At 41.7% G+C, this 20,262-nt stretch overlaps 1 protein-coding gene across 1 annotated transcript in view; it reads right to left on the bottom strand.

The window, feature by feature from the left end:
• Nucleotides 1–48: 48 nt before the first annotated feature.
• Nucleotides 49–20,262, bottom strand: part of LOC109910330 (muskelin) — a 36,614-nt gene continuing 16,400 nt past the window's right edge. Inside the window, exons 9-18 of the mRNA XM_020509493.2 lie at nucleotides 15,601–15,713; nucleotides 15,006–15,218; nucleotides 14,411–14,632; nucleotides 13,899–14,028; nucleotides 6,462–6,609; nucleotides 5,538–5,652; nucleotides 5,054–5,193; nucleotides 4,644–4,746; nucleotides 3,113–3,167; nucleotides 49–2,719 (exon numbers count right to left, since the gene is read on the bottom strand). Of these exons, the coding sequence (XP_020365082.2) occupies nucleotides 2,598–2,719; nucleotides 3,113–3,167; nucleotides 4,644–4,746; nucleotides 5,054–5,193; nucleotides 5,538–5,652; nucleotides 6,462–6,609; nucleotides 13,899–14,028; nucleotides 14,411–14,632; nucleotides 15,006–15,218; nucleotides 15,601–15,713 (1,361 nt within the window). The 3' untranslated portion in view covers nucleotides 49–2,597. The remainder of the gene's footprint in view (nucleotides 2,720–3,112; nucleotides 3,168–4,643; nucleotides 4,747–5,053; nucleotides 5,194–5,537; nucleotides 5,653–6,461; nucleotides 6,610–13,898; nucleotides 14,029–14,410; nucleotides 14,633–15,005; nucleotides 15,219–15,600; nucleotides 15,714–20,262) is intronic.

Raw genomic sequence — 20,262 nt, 5'->3', positions numbered from 1 at the left:
ATGTATAGTTGCATCCCAACTGGTTACAAACAAATCAAAAGACCGGAGTCATTTAAGAAAACCTGAACAAAATACAATCTTTATTCGTTATGTACATTACATACAATGGGCTCTACAATAGGTTCTCTACACATTCACGTTATCCACAGAGTAGTGCTCATTCACGCACTCTAGAGTACCCCACATACTCATGAGTCCCAGTTGGGGAGAAGAGGGTGCAGATGAAGAACATTCCATTTCCCTGAAAATGATCATTTCCTTCCGCTCCCAACAATAAAATGTATTTGGCATTGTGATATATATTTTCTGCAAAGGTGCTTCTTTCTAGTTTTCTTAAGCTTATCTTTTATTTCGGACAAAAAAAGAAACCACCGCAAAAGTCTTCTATTCTGTGACAACGGCCATAAATAATGAGTACGGCCTAAATAAAGGGTTTTATTACAAATCTATGATGGTAAGTATGACACTTTCTCTCTGGATCTCAGGTCAGAGAGCTAATATTTACTAAGCTTAATATAGTGGCAGCAGAAGACAACCATTAGCAAACAGACACAAACAAGCACACACACACACACACACATTTCAAGCTCACACACTAAGCATACAGCGGTGTGCACCCTGCACACAAGCAGCAAATGCACACAGAAATTATTGATTGAAATTAACCCAATTCTGATTACTGAGGACATGAGTGCAAACGAACAGAGAAATCGGATTTGATCACTCACCTAACAATAAGATCAGAAGTCTTAAACCAGATGTAATGAATCTATTGGGACGTAGTGTACAATCTGCCATTTTGATTAGGATTTTGATCAAGGATTTTATAAGGATTTGACAAGAAAAAGCATGTCTAAAGTTTGGCTCTACCACCCGACAGGACTCAAGCACCAAGTGTTTGTCTCCTTGAATGTGAATAGTCCCTCCCTCTCTGGTTATCTGATAGTGGAGTTGATTGATCTCAAAACAAATGGGGATGGATATTTCACAGACTCCATAGGCCTTTGCCTAGAGTGTACTCTGCATACTGTACAAATGTCTCAGAAAAATGCTAAATATATAGACAATACATACACAATGTAATGGAAGACTCGGCTGCTACTATTCTTGAGGGAAAAGGGGATAACTTCAATCATCTCTCCTACTGAGATTAATGGAAGAACAACATGAGGCAAATGTTTGTATTATGTTACACAGGTGGACTAGACAAAATAACCTGGCAATCCGAGACAAACACACACAAGCTATATCAAAGGGCATCCTCAGTTCCAGCATAATGATTATGAACCAATCAAAAACATTTCCTGTACATCAAAACTTTGGCCGGAGCCACAAGACAGATACCATTTGATAACTTGGTGTTAGAGATCACTTGTGAATGCTCCTATCGCCTTATTCTGAGTAAGAATGAAATCTAGTGTTCTGTATTTCTTTAGGTCAGAAATGAAGAATGTCCTGTCATCACTGTTTGCATGAGAAACAGAGAGAACCCAGTAATCAGGCCATCTCTTAAGGGGGAGACTGGGCTCTCCCTCAATGAAAGCAATCATTCATTCTTCCTTCCATAAAATAACTTCCATCGTCAAAGGGAGATATGATCTCATTGGCTGAGATGTATGTGTACATAAAAAAAAAAATCCCTGATAGAGCAGAACCATCATGTTGCAGTTCTCTTACAAGATGGGGAGTGAGTTTAAAAAATAACATTCATACTTGGAGACTACATTTCCCACCATGCCTCAGTGACAGAACCATGGTTGCATCACACTAAAGCTACAGTAGCCATTACCAGAATCCCAGGCTTTGGACAACTTGACAATGTTTCCCCCCCCAAACTCATGACTGAATTTTACATTGATAGAGGATTTAATTGACTTAACTTCATTTGACATATAAATTGTCTCTTAGGATCATTATTCTATTGTTTCGATATAACACAATTAACATTTTGACACAGTGTGAAACAGCATGGCAGACAATTATAAATATGGGGTATATAATATGGCCACCAATAATACAGGCAGAGCAAGCAAACAAAAGCATGAACTTGGTTGACGGTATATTCAACGTACAACGCACTGACAGGGTGTCATTACGTAACAACTACTTTCACAAGCAGGTTTGTGTGAGTGAGTGTGTCAGAGAGAAACAGATGCAAGACCGAGCGGAAAATAAGAGACTCCTCCTTGATCTAACAGGCTACTAATGCCAAGCAAACTCAAACGCAGCCTGTAAAAGTAATGTAAACCTCACAAATCAAATCAGTTATCACAGATATGTTTGGCAGAATTCTGGGTTATTTTTGCCCTGTTAAATCAGTTTATTAAACAAAGACTATCAAGAGTTTTTTTCCTTCTTTTTCACACAGTGATATTCAGTATCAACCCCTTTAGATCACAAGTGGCCTGACCCTCATTTTCCGTTTTAGTTGTTGAAGAACCAACATCCTAAAGAGGGGGTCAACAAGTGCAGTCCACGAGCAGAGCTCCACTGAATTTGGAAGGGTCAAGTGTAGAAAAATATTAAGTTTGGCTTTGGGCCGGCCAATCAGAGTCTTATTGGCGTATGGTGGTGGTGCATAGGGTTGTGGGGCGGGGCTAGAGTGTGATGAGGTCAACGAGGTTACCCTTGGGTGGGGTCATGGTGTCCGGGAAGAAGTTGACGAGCATGTCGAAGAGCTGCGTGCGCTGGGCATACGTCTGGTCCACGTCTGAGAAACCTGAGAGAAGGAGGGAGAGGGGTCAGAAGAGGGGGAGAGATGAGTGAGGGAGGAAGAGAGTGTGAAAGAGATGGGAAGAACAGAGAGGGGAAGAGAGATGGAAAGGAATAGAGAGAGGGAAAGAGGGACAAGAGAGAAGGTGAAGGGAGAGAGAGTGGTGGGAAGAAAAGACTCACTTCAATTGCTCAATCTCCACAGGAAGTCCTATGAGCTCAAAGGTCACATACATGCTCAGAAGGTCATGTGGGAGGATCAAAATGAAAGTACGTCAGAAAGAAGGGCCGAAGGGGAGGGGGGGGGGGGGGGGAAGCGGGCGAGAATAATCATTCCGTTCATTGGTTTTCATCTACTGTGTGTCCAGTGAAGTATGCAGATAACGCAGCAGGCTCTTACCCAGAGGGATGAAGTCAGAGCTGGACTTGAAGAGAGCCGAGGGCAGGAGCTGGAACTGAATAGTCACATCGGAACACAACATCTCAGTCACTGAACACTAACGCAACACTGCCAACAAATACACTTCCATTATTCCTGGTAATAATATAAAAAACAATGAACATTAAAACACAGGCTTGGAATGTTACATTATCAAACCACTTCATATGTTTATTTTAAAGGTGACCGATTAATTAGGGCCGATTTCAAGTTTTCATAACGATCGGTAATCGGCGATTACGACCGATTATATTGCAATCCACAAGGGGACTGCGTGGCAGGCCAACCACCTGTTACGTGAGTGCAGGCAGCAAGGAGTCAAGGTAAATTGCTAGCTAGCACTAAACGTATCTTAGAAAAAAAATCTATCTCAGCATAATCACTAGTTAACTACACATGGTTGATGATATTACTAGTTTAACTAGCTTGCCCAGCATTGCATATAATCAATGCGGTGCCTGAAATTGTGTCACTTCTCTTGCGTTCAGTGTAAGTCAGGGTATATGCAGCAGTTTGGGTCGCCTGGCTCGTTGCGAACTGTGTGAAGACCATTTCTTCCTAACAAATACCGTAATTAATTTTCCATAACATTGAATTATGACATAACATTGAAAGTTGTGCTATGTAACAGCAATATTTAGAGACTTAGGGTTGGCACCCATTCGATAAAATACGGAATGGTTCTGTATTTCACTGAAAGAATAAACGTTTTGTTTTCGAAATGATAGTTTCCGGATTTAACCATATTAATGACCTACGGCTCGTATTTCTGTGTGTTTATTATATAATAATTAAGTCTATGATTTGATATTTGATAGAGCAGTCTGAGCGGTGTTAGGCAGCAGCAGGCTCGTAAGCATTCATTCAAACAGCACTTTCCTCCGTTTGCCAGTAGCTTTTCACAATGCTTGAAGCACAGCGCTGTTTATGACTTCAAGCCTATCAACTCCCGAGATTAGGCTGGCAATACTAAAGTACCTATTAGAACATCCAATAGTCAAATGTATAGGAAATACAAATGGTATAGAGAGAAATAGTCCTATAATAATTACAACCTAAAACTTCTTAACTGGGAATATTGAACATGTTCTCATGTTCTGACCAAGGAACTTAAAATGTTTTACATGCACATATTGCACTTTCACTTTCTTCTCCAACACTGTGTTTTTGCCTTATTTAAACTAAACATGTTTATTTATTTGAGACTAAATATATTTTATTTATGTATTATATTAAGTTAAAAGAAAAGTGTTCATTCAGTATTGTTGTAATTGTCATCATTACAAAATATATATATATATATATATATAAAAATCGTCCAATTAATCGGTATCGGCGTTTATTGGTTCTCCAATAATCGGTATCGCGTTGAAAAATATTAAATCGGTCGACCTCTAGTTTACTTGATCTAAAAGTACAGTTGAATAAATAACACTGCACAATGTGCAAGTACCCCTCTCCCTATCAGTCAACCCTCCCTCCCGTCCCTCACCTCTTTGGTCTCGTCAGGGTTGGTGTGGTCCACGGTCAGAGAGAGGTCGTTCTGCAGGTACTTCAGAGCATTCAGAGGCTCTGACTGGGCCTTCTCCTCAAACCTAAAAACACACACGACAGATCTTCAGGTATACCCACAGAGAGCTTGAGGAAATCCTTTAGCCTAACCTACAGAATCTCTGTACCACACAAGGTGAAAAGATCACTGCAAAGACTGCAAAATGAACGAGGAGATAATTCTTCCCTACAATGGCAAGACATGGCCACTAGGTGGAATCAGTGTCAAAGCAGAACCCAAAACTAGAATTATGTCATAACTCCTATACATTTGTCTCCACTGTTTTGCTATATGGTACAGAGAGGTTACGGTTCAGTTCCAGGTGTCTAGTCCATTCTCTGGTTCTGTACCTGTACTTCCTGATTAGGTATCTGCAGTGTCGGAGCAGGTACTCCTTGGAGGGGCGACACAGCTTCAGGGACCAGAAGTCATCCAGACGCATCTTAGGAGAGCACGACTTCCCTGGGTTTCCTCCAAACAGGTAGTGTACCTGGACACAAAGAGGAAAAATAACACTGGATATATTAGCACAACCATCAATACTCTCAAAACTGCAACTGGTCTCAGATCATAATGATAGCCTGAAACAGTATTTAATAAAATGTTGTGCCCTTATGCTTATAGCATTTTGTAGAAGTGTGTGTCCATGTTCTTCACTGACATGCTGCTTGTTATATTGATGTATCTTAGTCTGGTTGATGTCATATGGCGGTCTAAAACTGATGTGTTGATGCTGCTGTCTTGGTTCAGGTCTCTCTTGAAAAATAAATGTTCTCAACCAGACTAACCTGGTTAAATAAAGGTCAAATATTTGTTTTTAAGTGTGTGTGTGACCTTGTGCATTTCGTCGTAGACCAGCTGGTGTGCGAAGCGTGGACAGGGCTCCTCCTCCTGTAGAGCTTTACTGGGGTTCTCCTTCACCGCCTGGTCATTCTTATACACACACGACCTGCAGCATGCGCACACACACAGTACAACAGTTAGTACGCACATAGCCTTAACCCTGAAGAGGAACACCCATTGTGTTTCTATACCTTAAAAAGGAAACACGCCCACACACCCCGAAGCAAATACTGGAACACACTTCTAGACAGCCTCCTACGGAGAAACACATACACACAAACATGGACTTCATTTACTGGACACTCAGTAAAAAGAACAGCTGGAGAAAGAAGTGTACCGGAATCAGCAGCAGGCAGCACTTTCAGCCTGTTTTCTCACAAGCACTGTTTCAACTGACCAAATTAGCTAGGCCAAAACAAAGACTTTCTCCATGAAGGTGCAGAGGTACAACACACACAAGCTCTGAAACACACCCCCCGAAAAAAACATTTTGTTCTCTTTTGAAGGGCAGAGAGATTATGAAACTCCCTTTCAGGTCAGGAAAGCCTTTGAAATATGACACTACTGGTTGATGATTGTATCAAAGCGTCTTATTGTGTGCGTTTGCCGGTGCGTGGGCGTGTGCAACTATACTTGTGGGGACTAGAAGTCTCCACAAGAATAGTAAAAAAATATTTTTGTTAGTCCCCACAAGGTCAAATGCTATTTCAAGGGGGGTTTAGGGTTAAGGTTAGAATTAGGTTTAGGAGCTAGGGTTAGTTTAAGGGTTAGGAGCTAGGGTTAGTTTAAGGGTTAGGAGCTAGGGTTAGTTTTAGGGTTAGGAGCTAGGGAAAATATGTTGAATGGGATTGAATTGTGTGTCCCCCACATGGTTAGTTATACAAGACTGCGTGTGCGTGTGTGTGTGTTTCGTACCAGTTGTTGCGTGCGATGTCATAGATCCAGAAGGAGTTACGGACGTTCTCCTCTCGTTTGTCCTTGTCCTTGCTGAGGCCAGACAGGACGTGGATCTCATTCAGCTCTGGGTCTATGGTGGCCCTCTGGGTGAAGCCCGTCATCGGCACTGAGGGACAAACACACATCAGAGAGAGGTTTAAAACATAGACTGGCGCTTCTGAGATAAGAGAGAGAATAGCAGGCTACATTGATATAACAGCTGGGATTCAGCATTTTTCATGGTCACAGAGTTCTGGGCTCTATGGTTATTTAATGCTATTGCACATTGTTTCCATCGAGGCCAAGATTAAAAGACTTGAGAACTGGGAGACTACGAAAGGCTGCTCACATAGCAACGAGACACGCTGGAAACAAGCAGGACACAACGCAAATGTATGTTTGTCTTTCTACCGATTTGCATTACTGACAGAACAGGATGTGTTTGCGGCCAGTGTAAACAGTATGCAACTATCCATATGCATGTTGTTTTACCCAGATTTGCATACAATGCTGGTCTAAAGCAATCCTCTGATTGCACATGTGTTTGTAGTCATGACACGTCAGTATATACAGTATGCTACTATTCATACGTATAGCGGAATATGGAACACATATAGGCCAAGTTACTCCGCTTTGTGGTCATGTATTTCAGTAGTTGTACGTAAAAAGCAGGTATAAGCTTTCGCAATGACTACATAGTGTATAAAATCTATGATGGTAAGTTGAGGAACAGTGTCAAAACAAAGACGCTGTTGGGTGCTGGGAGGAAGTTTTTTTTATTTTTATCACTTAGTACTACCAACTTGTACTAATACATTTTAATGGAACCCACCATATGCTTTAGGGCCATTTCTCAAACAAGCGTCATAGACAGTTTGACAATCACACAACATGAATTATGCGTCGATGTCCTGTTCCAAGACATTAACCAAGGATTTAACTTCTGCATAAACAAAACAGGCCCCTAGGTCAATCAGCCGGTGTAACTTGAGTAGAGAGTACAGATGGTTTTAGAGAATCAACAAAACAAAATAAGTTTATTTGAAGAACAAGAAGAAAACACCAGAAAGACGGAGCCACTAAAGACTGTGCTCTGCCCTTCAGACACAGCCTACGTCCCAAATAGCACCGTAACACGTGTAGTGCACTACTTTTGACCAGACGCTACGGGCCCTGGTCAAAAGTAGTACACAATATAGGGAATAGGGTGCCATTTGGGATAGATGGAGCTCATTAAAGCAAAGTTCTGAAATGGAAATGAACAGGGAGATGTTTCTGTGGTGCCGGAGCAGAACACAGAGCAGCTGCGTTGGCGATAAACATTAGAGAATGATTACAAGAGCACTGTTTGGCTTGCTACTTCCTTCCTGCCAAAATATATTCTGTTCTTTCGCTCTCGGTTGCTCATTCTGCATCTTTCGGTTTCTCCCTCGTCTCGGTCTTACTCGCTCTCCCTCCATCTCTCTACTTCTGCCTCCCTCTCTCGTTCTTGCAGGGTGACACAGATGCGAGAGGCACACAGTGAGGTCCTATTAATACTCTGCCATTATCACACCAGTCCAGCTCTGCTCTGTCCAGCCAGAGATCTTTAGACAATCTGTTTCAGGACAACAAGCATCTCTTTCTCTCTGCTGCACTGAAAAGTCTGTCACATGTCACTTTAATAGAAGAGATGGCATCTCCTCCTACAGCCATCTATTGCATCTGAAACCACAGATTCTATTACATTCTTTGAGGGTAGATGAAGATACATGTGAATGTAAATGTTCTGTAAATGTAGTATCACGGAGTTCTAAGCTTGACGGGAAAAAGACACATTAGGCTACACACACAGCTGCTGACCAAAAGCATCAGTTGATAGCGACTAAACGGAGTGCAATGTTGCGATTTGCTCAAGTTAGCATTCAGACTGTCTGTGTGTGTAGGGTTGCAAAGGGAGGGTACATTACTGGAAACGTTCTAAGTTTCCCAGCAAACTACCATAACTTTGGTATCTTTCAAGGATGTAATTTATCACAAGACATCTACTGGCCATTTTGGGTACTTCAGATGATCACAGGTGTCTAATCATCTGGCCCTCTGTGTGGCCTTATCACATGTAAAACATATGAAATAATGAATAAGATGATTTAAACAAAAGATGATGAATGACAAAAGCTGTAAAACAATCCTAAATATAAACCATCAACTTAGTGAATACCATTGGTGTTTAATTTGGATGCGTGTGTACACACACACACACACACACACACACACACACACACACACATATATATATATATATATATATATTTTGGGTAAAATTAACATGTTTGTTTTATTCTATAAACTACTGACAACATTTCTCCCAAATAAAAATAGTCATTTAGAACAAATAGTAAAACCAGAGAAACTGATCATTTTGCAGTGGTCTCTTAAATGTTTTCCAGAGCTGAAGAGAGATATCTCACACGTTACTGTTCAAACGTTTGGGGTCACTTAAAAATGTCCTTGTTTTTGAAAGAACATTTTAAAAATTGTCCATTAAAATAACATCAAGTTGATCAGAAATACAGTGTAGACATTGTTAATGTTGAAAATGACTAATGTACCTGGAAACAGCTTATTTTAAATGGAATATCTACATAGGCGTACAGATATCGATTATCAGCAACCATCACTCCTGTGTTCCAGTGGCACATGGAACACAGGAGTGTGTTAGCTAATCCAAGTTTATAATTTAAAAAAAAGGCTAATTGATCATTAGAAACCCCTTTTGCAATTATGTTAGCATAGCTGAAAAACCTGTCCTTCTGTAGACTAGCTGAGTATCTGGAGCATCAGCACTTGTGGGTTCGATTACAGGCTCAAAATGGCCAGAAACAAAGAACTTTCTTCTGAAACTCCTCAGTCGATTCTTGTTTTGAGAAATTAGGGCTATTCAATGCGAGAAATTGCCAAGAAACTGAAGATCTCGTACAACGCTGTGCACTACTCCCTTCACAGAACAGCGAAAACTGGTTCTAACCAGAATAGAAAGAGTGGGAGGCACCAGTGCACAACTGAGCTAAAGGACAAGTACATTAGTGTGTAGTTTGAGAAGCAGATACCGGCCAAAACCTCCCTAACCCGGATGACGCTAGGCCAATTGTGCGTCGCCCCACGGACCTCCCGGTCACGGCCGGTTGCGACAGAGCCTGGGCGCGAACCCAGATTCTCTGGTGGCCCTAAACCACTGCGCCACCCGGGGGGCCCCAATAAAAAGTTAAGATGGGCAAATAAACACAGACACTGGACAGAGGAAGATTGGAAAAAAGTGTTAAGGACAGACGAATCTAATTTTGAGGTGTTCGGATCACAAAGAAGAACATTCATGAGATACAGAAAAAATGAAAAGATGCTGGAGGAGTCCTTGATGCCATCTGCCAAGCATGGTGGAGGCAATGTGATGGTCTGGGGGTGCTTTAGTGGTTTGTACATGGTAAAAGGGATCTTGAAGGAAGGCTATGCCATACCCTGGGGACAGCTCTTCAGTGGAGCCAATTTCCTCCTACAACAGGACAATGATCCTAAGCACAGCTCCAAACTATGCAATAACTATTTAGGGAAGAAGCAGTCAGCTGGTGTTCTGTCTTTAATGGAGTGGCCAGCACAGTCACCGATCTCAACCCTATTGAGCTGTTGTGGGAGCAGCTTGACCATATGGCCAATCCAACTTGTGGGAGGTGCTTCAGGAAGTGAAAATCTCTTCAGATTACCTCAACAAACTAACAAACTATAGTTATGGCAAATCGGTTAGGACATTTACTTCATGTATGATAGTCATTTTTCAAACAATTGTTTACAGGCAGAGTATTTCACTTAGATGTCACTGTATCACAATTCCAGTGGGTCAGAAGTTTACATGCACTGTAAACAGCTTGGAAAATTCCAGAAAATGATGTCAAGGCTTTAGAAGCTTCTGATAGGCTAATTGACATCATTTGAGTCAATTGGAGGTGTACCTGTGGATGTATTTCAAGGCCTACCTTCAAACGCAGTGCCTCTTTGCTTGACATCATGGGAAAATCAAAATCAAAATTTTAAAAATTATAGACCTCCACAAGTCTGACTCATCCTTGGGAACAATTGCTAAACACCTGAATATACCATGTTCATCTGTACAAACAATAGTACACAAGTATAAACGCCATGGAACCACGCAGCCATCTACCCGCTCAGGAAGGAGATGCACGTACTTTAGTGCAAAAAGTGCAAATCAATCCTAGAACAACAGCAAAGGACCTTGTGAAGATGCTGGAGGAAACCGGTACAAATGTATCTATATCCACAGTAAAACGAGTCCTATATCGACATAACCTGAAAGGCCACTTAGCAAGGAAGAAGCCACTGCTCTATAACCGCCATAAAAAAAGCCAGACAACGGTTTCCAACTGCACATGGGGACAAAGATCGTACTTTTTGGAGAAATGTCCTCTGGTCTGATGAAACAAAAATAGAATTGTTTGGTCATAATGACCATCATTATGTTTGGAGGAAAAAAGGTGAGGCTTGTAAGCCGAAGAACACCATCCCAACCATGAAACACGGGGGTTGCAGCATCATGTTGTGGGGGTGTTTTGCTGCAGGAGGGACTGGTATCTTCACAAAATAGATTGCATCATGAGGAAAGGAAGTTGTGGATATATTGAAGCAACATCTCCAGACATCAGGCAGGAAGTTAAAGCTTGGTCGCAAATGGGTCTTCCAAATGGACAATGACCCTAAGCATACTTCCAAAGTTGTGGCAAAATGGCTTAAGGACAACAAAGTCAAGGTATTGGAGTGGCCATCACAAAGCCCTGACCTCAATCCGATTGAACATTTGTGGGCAGAACTGAAAAAGAGTGCGAGCAAGGAGGTCTACAGACATGACTCAGTTACACAAGCTCTGTCAGGAGGAATGGCCAAAATTCATTTAACTTATTGTGGGAAGTTTGTGGAAGTCTACCCGAAACGTTTGATCCAAGTTAAACAATTTAAAAAGGCAATGCTACCAAATACTAATTGAGTGCATGGAAACTTCTGACCGACTGGGAATGTGATGAAATAAATAAATCACTCTACTATTATTCTGACATTTCAGTCTTAAGACAAAGTGGTGATCCTAACTGACCTAAGACAGGGCATTTTTACTAGGATTTAATGTCAAGAATTGTGAATAACTGAGTTTAAATGCATTTGGCTACAGTGTATGTAAACATCCGACTTCAACTGTACATTGTACTGGTCAAAAGTTTTAGAACACGTACTCATTCCAGGGTTTTTATTTGTTACATTGTAGAATTATAGTGAAGACATGAAAACTATGAAATAACACATATGGAATCATGTAGTAACCAAAAAGTGTTGAACAAAGTATTGATCAAAATATATTTTATATTTGAGATTCTTCAAATAGCCACCGTTTGCCTTGACAGCTTTGCACACTCTTGGCATTCTCTCAACCATCTTTATGAGGTAGTCACCTGAAATGCATTTCAATTAACAGGGGTGCCTTGTTAAAAAGTTAATGTGGAATTTCTTTCCTTCTTAATGATTTTGAGCCCATCAGTTGTGTTGTGACAAGGTAGGGGGGAATACAGAAGATTGCCCTATTTGGTAAAAGACACATAAGTACATATGGCAAGAAGAGCTCAAATAAGCAAAGAGAAACAACAGTCCATCATTACTTTAAGACATGACGGTCAGTCAACATAGAAATGTCAAGAACTTGAAACTGTCTCTCATGAGGACCGCCACAGGAATGGAAGAACCAGAGTTACCTCCGCTGCAGAGGAGAAATTCATAAGAATTACCAGCCTCAGAAATTGCAGCCCACATAAATGCTTCACAGAGTTCAAGTAACAGACATCTCAACATCAACTGTTCAGAGGAGACTGTGTGAGTCAGGCCTTCATGGCCGAATTGCTGCAAAGAAACCACTACTAAAGGACACCAATAAGAAGATGAGACTTGCTTGGACCAAGAAACACGAGCAATGGCCATGAGACCGGTGGAAATCTGTCCTTTGGGCTGGAGTCCAAATTGTAGATTTTTGGTTCCAACCGCCGTGTCTTTGCGAGATGCGGTGTAGGTGAACAGATGATCTCCACATGTGTGGTTCCCACCGTAAAGCATGGAGGTGTGATGGTGCTTTGCTTGTGACACTGTCTGTGATTTATTTAGAATTCAAGGCACACTTAACCAGCATGGCTAACACAGCATTCTGCAGCGATACGCCATCCCATCTGGTTTGGGCTTCATGGGACGATCATCTGTTTTTCAACAGGACAATGACCCAACCTACCACCAGGCTGTGTAAGGGCTATTTAACCAAGGAGAGTAATGGAGTGCTGCATAACATGACCTCGCCTCCATAATCACCCGACCTCAACCCAATTGAGATGGTTTGAGATGAGTTGGACCACAGAGTGAAGGAAAAGCAGCCAACAAATGCTCAGCATATGTGGGAACTCCTTCAAAACTGCTAGAAAAGCATTCCTCATGAAACTGGTTGAGAGAATGCCAAGAGTGTGCAAAAGGTGTCATCAAAGCAAAGGGTGGCTACTTTGAAGAATCTGTTTAACACTTTTTTTTTGGTTTCTACATGATTCCATGTGTGATATTTCATAAATTTGATGTCTTTACTATTTTTCTACAATGTAAAAATAAAATAAACTTTTGAATGGGTAGGTTTGTCCAAATATTTGACTGGTACTGTGTGTGTGCGCGCATGTATGTTTATATAACAATAAATAAAATATTCTTTACAGTTATTCAAGTATAAATGACCAAAGTTACCATAAGTTTTCTGTTAATTACCAAAATTACTGAAGATTCTGGTAACTTACCAGTAGCTTTGCAAACATGTGTGTGTAATAGAAAAAGTAGAAGATAAAAGAATATGGTTCTGTGAGAGTGTGAGAATAAAAATTAAAGAGAAAGTAGATTGTAAGAGATTGAAACTGTGTGTGTGGTGTGGTGTGAGAGTGCACTCTAATTAAATGTTCCTGTGAGGTTTTGCTAAATACCACAATAATACGGGCTGGGAATTTCTAAGAACCCCATTTGCACGTGACAAAAATGCTATTCTCAGAAGCTGATGAAATCAACTTCTCACTTTCTAATCACAGCAAACAATTAGGAATTCCAACTTTGTAAACAAACGCACTACGGCCACGCTACTAGATTCTCTGTTGCCCTGCAGAATGGGTGGAACCCAGGGTGCAAGTACAACGTGCTGAAGGCAGTGAGGGGACTTTTACATGAAGCCTAAACTCATTTAGGTTAGCCTTGCAACACCCTTGGCATTAGACCCAACCAGATTAATTTGGAACAAAATGTTTACACTTTACTTTACTCCACCCATGGAGTTACTGTCCCTGGTGGCTTAAGTGACTAAGTGGACAGTCTTACCCATGCCGGAGTCCTTCTTGGTTCCGTCTGAGATGATCTCCACATGGTCCCCGTCCACGTCGTAGCTGAAGAAGTCATTCAGGTACGTCTTTGACCTTTGACCTCCGAACACATACAGACAACGATTCCTCTGGAGAAAGGGAGGGGGAGATGAGCGATAGCAAAATAGCAAAATCTATTTCATATTCATGCCAACACTGAATGGTTTACATTCTTCTGTGGAACAAGATAATAGTCTGAACAATTTTCCTTGGCTTCATAAAAGTAATGAGAGTAAAATTGGTGCATATTTGTTCTGTCATTGGCTTTCTCTAAAAACACAATGCAGAAAGCCATTTTGGCTTTCTGTCAATAAATCATTCTGGTGTTTGTGCTGAATTCAATAAAGAATGTCACCGCAATGTTGCCACATTGTGTGTTGATATGTGTGAGTGTATGAGCACAGTTCAGTAACATCCAGGCAACATTACCCTAACATCAACACCAGTCAAGGTACTACTCCCATAACTCACAGTGTGGAAGAGCATGCAGTGTCCGATGCGTGACTGGACATCCTCAGGCCCAGCGTTGCAGGAGTCTTCTCTGAGCAGGCTCCAGGTTCCGGCCTGGCAGTGGAAGGCATACAGCCCACTGAACTGGGGCTCGGACGTCCTGCTGTCCTCCACACTGCCGTTACACATCAGAATCCGACCACCAAACGTATAGATCATGTGCTTCTCCGAGTCCATACACATCTATAAGGAGAGGGAGGAAGGGTGAGAGAAGAGAAAGGTTGGGTCGGAAGAGAGTCATGAGATTCAACATTTGGATTTCAGTGTTGGGCTTTGAGCAGTGTAAAAATGATGCAAAAATCCTTGGCATTTACAGATCCATTTTGAGCTTAAAAAGTGGGAAAAGAGGAAAATATGTCAAGACTATAGCCGGCGACACCTTCATCAGTGCTCTGGTCTCACCTCCAGATGGTTGAACGGACCAATTATTTAACCAACAAAAACTCTGTAACCTATTTTTAATGAAGCCCACAGTGTTTCAATTCCCTACTAGCCAGTTTAGTCCAGTTTGGACGTGTGTGATACAGCTGTGTGAGGGGCGTGATAAAGAGGTTACCTGATGGTCAAAGACGAGCTTGGGCCCGCCGTCGGCTGACGTGTCCTCGCTGAGCAGTGTCCAGGTGTTGGCGTCGACATCGTAGCGGTAGAAGTCACTCTTCAGAGACTTGCTGTTCCTGACGCTGGAGTCTAGGTAGCGGCCGAGTGTGTAGATCTGCCGCCGCTGGCTGTCGATGCACATCTTGTGACAGGACCGCGCACTGGGACCACTCTGGGAGAGGACAAGGGGCGGGAAGCCATCACACCAACTATCTATAAAAAAGGAGACGACTCGGCCCCCTGCTCCCATGTGGCGACAGTGTTTCTACCATTTACTGAACTTCCAGTACCTGCTCAATAACATTACACCGTTGTTATATTTTACTATAGTGAAGCTTTCAACTATTATCTTCATTATAATCATTCGTTAGACATTACCTTCACCTTGACCAAAGAAAACTGCAGTCATAATCCTGATCATTCCTATAAATAATTTAGTGTTCTGCTCATTAAGCAGCTGTAACATCAGTATGGACCATTTAAGTGTTGTTCTGTCACACAATAAATCCTCTTTTCCACCATCCTTCTCTCTTTCATACATCTTGCTCTCTCACCTCCTTCTCTGTGTCTCTGGAGATGCAGACCCACTGGTTCTCCTGAACACTGTAGGCCCAGAAGTCAGCCAGGTCCTGTGTGCCGTCCCAGCCCCCAAAAAGATACACCGTCTCTGTAGGAAACAGGGAGCCAACGCTGGTCAACACCTGGGATTAAGAAAATATATATTTAACCTTTATTTAACCAGGTAGGCTAGTTGAGAACAAGTTCTCATTTACAACTGCGACCTGGCCAAGATAAAGCAAAGCAATTCGACACATACAGAGTTACACATGGAATAAACAAACATACAGTCAATAACACAGTAGAAAAAGTCTATATACAGTGTTTGCAAATGAGGTAAGATAAGGCAATAAATAGGCCATGGTGGCGAATTAATTACAATATACCAATGAAACACTGGCGTGATAGATGTGCAGAAGAAGAATGTGCAAGTGGAGATACTGGGGTGCAAAGGAGCAAGATAAATAAATACATACAGTATGGGAATGAGGTAGTTGGATGGGCTATTTACAGATGCAGTGATCTGTGAGCTGCTCTGACAGCTGGATGCATTCAACATCAATGAACTACTCTGGTGCCTATACTGAAACACCAAGAAGACTACAGTAAAGCACAATGGTCCTGAAACTATCCCTTCACACTCAAACCTGTATACTGGTTGAAAATGGCAGATTTGGTCACTGATAAGCGTTATCAGAATGCAGTGGCAAATCATTATTTTTTTAACTAGGAAAGTCAGTTAAGAACAAATTCTTATTTACAATGACGGCCTACCGGGGAACAGTGGGTTAACTACCTTGTTCAGGGGCAGAACGACAGATTTTTACCTTGTCAGCTCTGGGATTCGATCCAGCAACCATACAGTAACATGCCATACAAGATGTCAGAACTCAGGATCTCCCCTACAGAGATGTATAGGATTCAACTGGACAGGCGTAAACAGCAGTACTAAGCGCAACAAGAAGATATACAGACACACACCCCACTAGTCCATCCCACTAATTGGGCTACTTTTGCACGTTTTGTCAAAGAGGGGAATATTGTAGATCATGAGGACTCGATTTGTTTTGAAAGATGAGACGATTATAATAAATACTGCTTCGATGTCATACAAGCAAACCACACACCCACGAGTGCAAATGTGCGCTTTGCTTTTCAATATGATGAAACTCATGTCCTTTACATCATTAACATTTATGATCGCAATATTTGATGTACATTTACAAGGATGACATGGCATAATTATGATTATTTATTTTTTTAAACAGAAGGAGCCTGTTTGTCGCATTGTGAAGAAAATTTGCAGCTGAATGCACTCATTATGAGTATCATTTTCTCTGAAGGGCCTTCTGAAAGTCGAACACTAACACTGTATTTTATAACTTAGGAGTCATGTTGCAAAGAGAATAAGCTTTCAAATTGTGCCCACCTAACTCAGAATGCAATTTATAAATGGACCAATTTTGGATTGCGAAAACAATTGTGTGATGGGGATGCGGGGCTGTGTTCCAAAAAATACAACAAAAAAACAAAAAAGTGTGCTTGCTTCAATTCAACAGTACAGCTAAATATATATATATATTTAAAAGGCACCTAATCATTGAAAGCTCTTTCCTTGAGCCATAAAAGTGAATTGAAATGTAACTCTGCACACGTCGGGAGAGGTGTGTGGCCACTTTGATACACAAGTTAGAGCTCTTAATCCAACGCTTGACTGTTGTGTCCTCAACTTTGGTCCGATAATTTCCCCATATTATGAAGTGGTCCCTTTCAATTGCTACCATGGTTATGCATACAGTTGAAGTCGAAAGTTTACATACACCTTAGCCAAATACATTTAAAAACTCAGTTATTCACAATTCCTGATTAAATCCTAGTAAAAATAACCTGTCTTAGGTCAGTCAGGATCACCACTTTATTTTAAGAATGTGAAATGTCAGAATAATAGTAGAGAGAATGACTTCAGCTTTTATTTCTTTCATCACATTGCCATTGGGTCAGAAATGTACAAACACTCAATTAGTATTTGGTAGCACTGCCTTTTAAATGGTTTAACTTGGGTCAAACGTTTCAGGCAGCCTTCCACAATAAGTTGGGCGAATTTTGGCCATTCCCACTGACAGAGCTGGTGTAACTGAGTCAGGTTTGTAGGCCTCCTTGCTCACACATGCTTTTTCAGTTCTGCCCACAAATGTTCTATAGGATTGAGGTCAGGGCTTTGTGATGGCCACTCCAATACCTTGATTTTGTTGTCCTTAAGCCATTTCGCACAACTTTGGAAGTATGCTTAGGGTCATTGTCCATTTGGAAGACCCATTTGCGACCAAGCTTTAACTTCCTGACTGATGTCTTGAGATGTTGCTTCAATATATCCACATAATTTCCTTTCCTCATGATGCAATCTATTTTGTGAAGTGCACCAGTCCCTCCTGCAGCAAAACACCCCCACAACATGATGCTTCCACCCCGTGCTTCACGGTTGGGATGGTGTTCTTCGGCTTGCAAGCCTCCCCCTTTTTCCTCCAAACATACTGATGGTCATTATGGCCAAACAGGTCTATTTTTGTTTCATCAGACCAGGGGACATTTCTCCAAAAAGTACGGTCTTTGTCCCCATGTGCAGTTGCAAACCGTAGTCTGGCTTTTTTTAATGCCGGTTTTGGAGCAGTGGCTTTCCTCCAGCATCTTTACAAGGTCCTTTGCTGTTGCTCTGGGATTGATTTGCACTTTTATTTTCATCTCGAGGAGACCAAATGTGTCTCCTTCCTGAGCGGTATAACGGCTGCGTGGTCCCATGATGTTTATACTTGCGTACTATTTGTTTGTACGGATGAACATGGTACCTTCAGGCTTTTGGAAATTGCTCCCAAGGATGAACCAGACTTGTGGAGGTCTACAATTGTTTGAGGTCTTGGCTGATTTCTTTTGATTTTCCCATGATGTCAAGCAAAGAGGCACTAAGTTTGAAGGTAGGCCTTGAAATACATCCACAGGTACACCTCCAATTGACTCAAATTATGTCAATTAGCATATCAGAAGCTTCTAAAGCCATGACATTTTCTGGAAATTACCAAGCGGTTTAAAGGCACAGTCAACTTAGTGTATGTAAACTTCTGACCCACTGGAATTGTGATACAGTGAATGATGTGAAATAATCTGTCTGTAAACGGCTGCACAGAACATTACTGTGCAGCCGTATTCATTGATCTGGCCAAGGCTTTCGACTCTGTCAATCACCATATCCTCATCGGCAGACTCGACACTCTTGGTTTCTCAAATGATTGCCTCGCCTGGTTCACCAACTACTTCTCTGATAGAGTTCAGTGTGTCAAATCGGAGGGTCTGCTGTCCGGACCTCTGGCAGTCTCTATGGGGGTGCCACAGGGTTCAATTCTTGGACCGACTCTCTTCTCTGTATACATCAATGAGGTCGCTCTTGCTGCTGGTGAGTCCCTGATCCACCTCTACGCAGACGACACCATTCTGTATACTTCCGGCCCTTCTTTGGACACTGTGTTAACAACCCTCCAGGCAAGCTTCAATGCCATACAACTCTCCTTCCGTGGCCTCCAATTGCTCTTAAATACAAGTAAAACTAAATGCATGCTCTTCAACCGATCGCTACCTGCACCTACCCGCCTGTCCAACATCACTACTCTGGACAGCTCTGACTTAGAATACGTGGACAACTACCAATACTTAGGTGTCTGGTTAGACTGTAAACTCTCCTTCCAGACCCATATCAAACATCTCCAATCCAAAGTTAAATCTAGAATTGGCTTCCTATTTCGCAACAAAGCATCCTTCACTCATGCTGCCAAACATACCCTTGTAAAACTGACCATCCTACCAATCCTCGACTTTGGCGATGTCATTTACAAAATAGCCTCCAATACCCTACTCAACAAATTGGATGCAGTCTATCACAGTGCAATCCGTTTTATCACCAAAGCCCCATATACTACCCACCATTGCGACCTGTATGCTCTCGTTGGCTGGCCCTCGCTTCATACTCGTCGCCAAACCCACTGGCTCCATGTCATCTACAAGACCCTGCTAGGTAAAGTCCCCCCTTATCTCAGCTCGCTGGTCACCATAGCATCTCCCACCTGTAGCACACGCTCCAGCAGGTATATCTCTCTAGTCACCCCCAAAACCAATTCTTTCTTTGGCCGCCTCTCCTTCCAGTTCTCTGCTGCCAATGACTGGAACGAACTACAAAAATCTCTGAAACTGGAAACACTTATCTCCCTCACTAGCTTTAAGCACCAACTGTCAGAGCAGCTCACAGATTACTGCACCTGTACATAGACCACCTATAATTTAGCCCAAACAACTACCTCTTTCCCAACTGTATTTCATGTTAATTTATTTATTTATTTTGCTCCTTTGCACCCCATTATTTTTATTTCTACTTTGCACATTCTTCCATTGCAAAACTACCATTCCAGTATTTTACATGCTATATTGTATTTACTTTGCCATCATGGCCTTTTTTGCCTTTACCTCCCTTCTCACCTCATTTGCTCACATTGTATATAGACTTGTTTATACTGCATTATTGACTGTATGTTTGTTTTTACTCCATGTGTAACTCTGTGTCGTTTTATCTGTCGAACTGCTTTGCTTTATCTTGGCCAGGTCGCAATTGTAAATGA

This window comes from Oncorhynchus kisutch, linkage group LG19 (assembly GCF_002021735.2).
Source record: "Oncorhynchus kisutch isolate 150728-3 linkage group LG19, Okis_V2, whole genome shotgun sequence".
NCBI classification, from domain to species: Eukaryota; Metazoa; Chordata; class Actinopteri; order Salmoniformes; family Salmonidae; genus Oncorhynchus; species Oncorhynchus kisutch.
The sequence above is the reverse complement of the archived record's forward strand: the minus strand, read 5'-3'. Positions and strand labels throughout refer to the sequence as shown.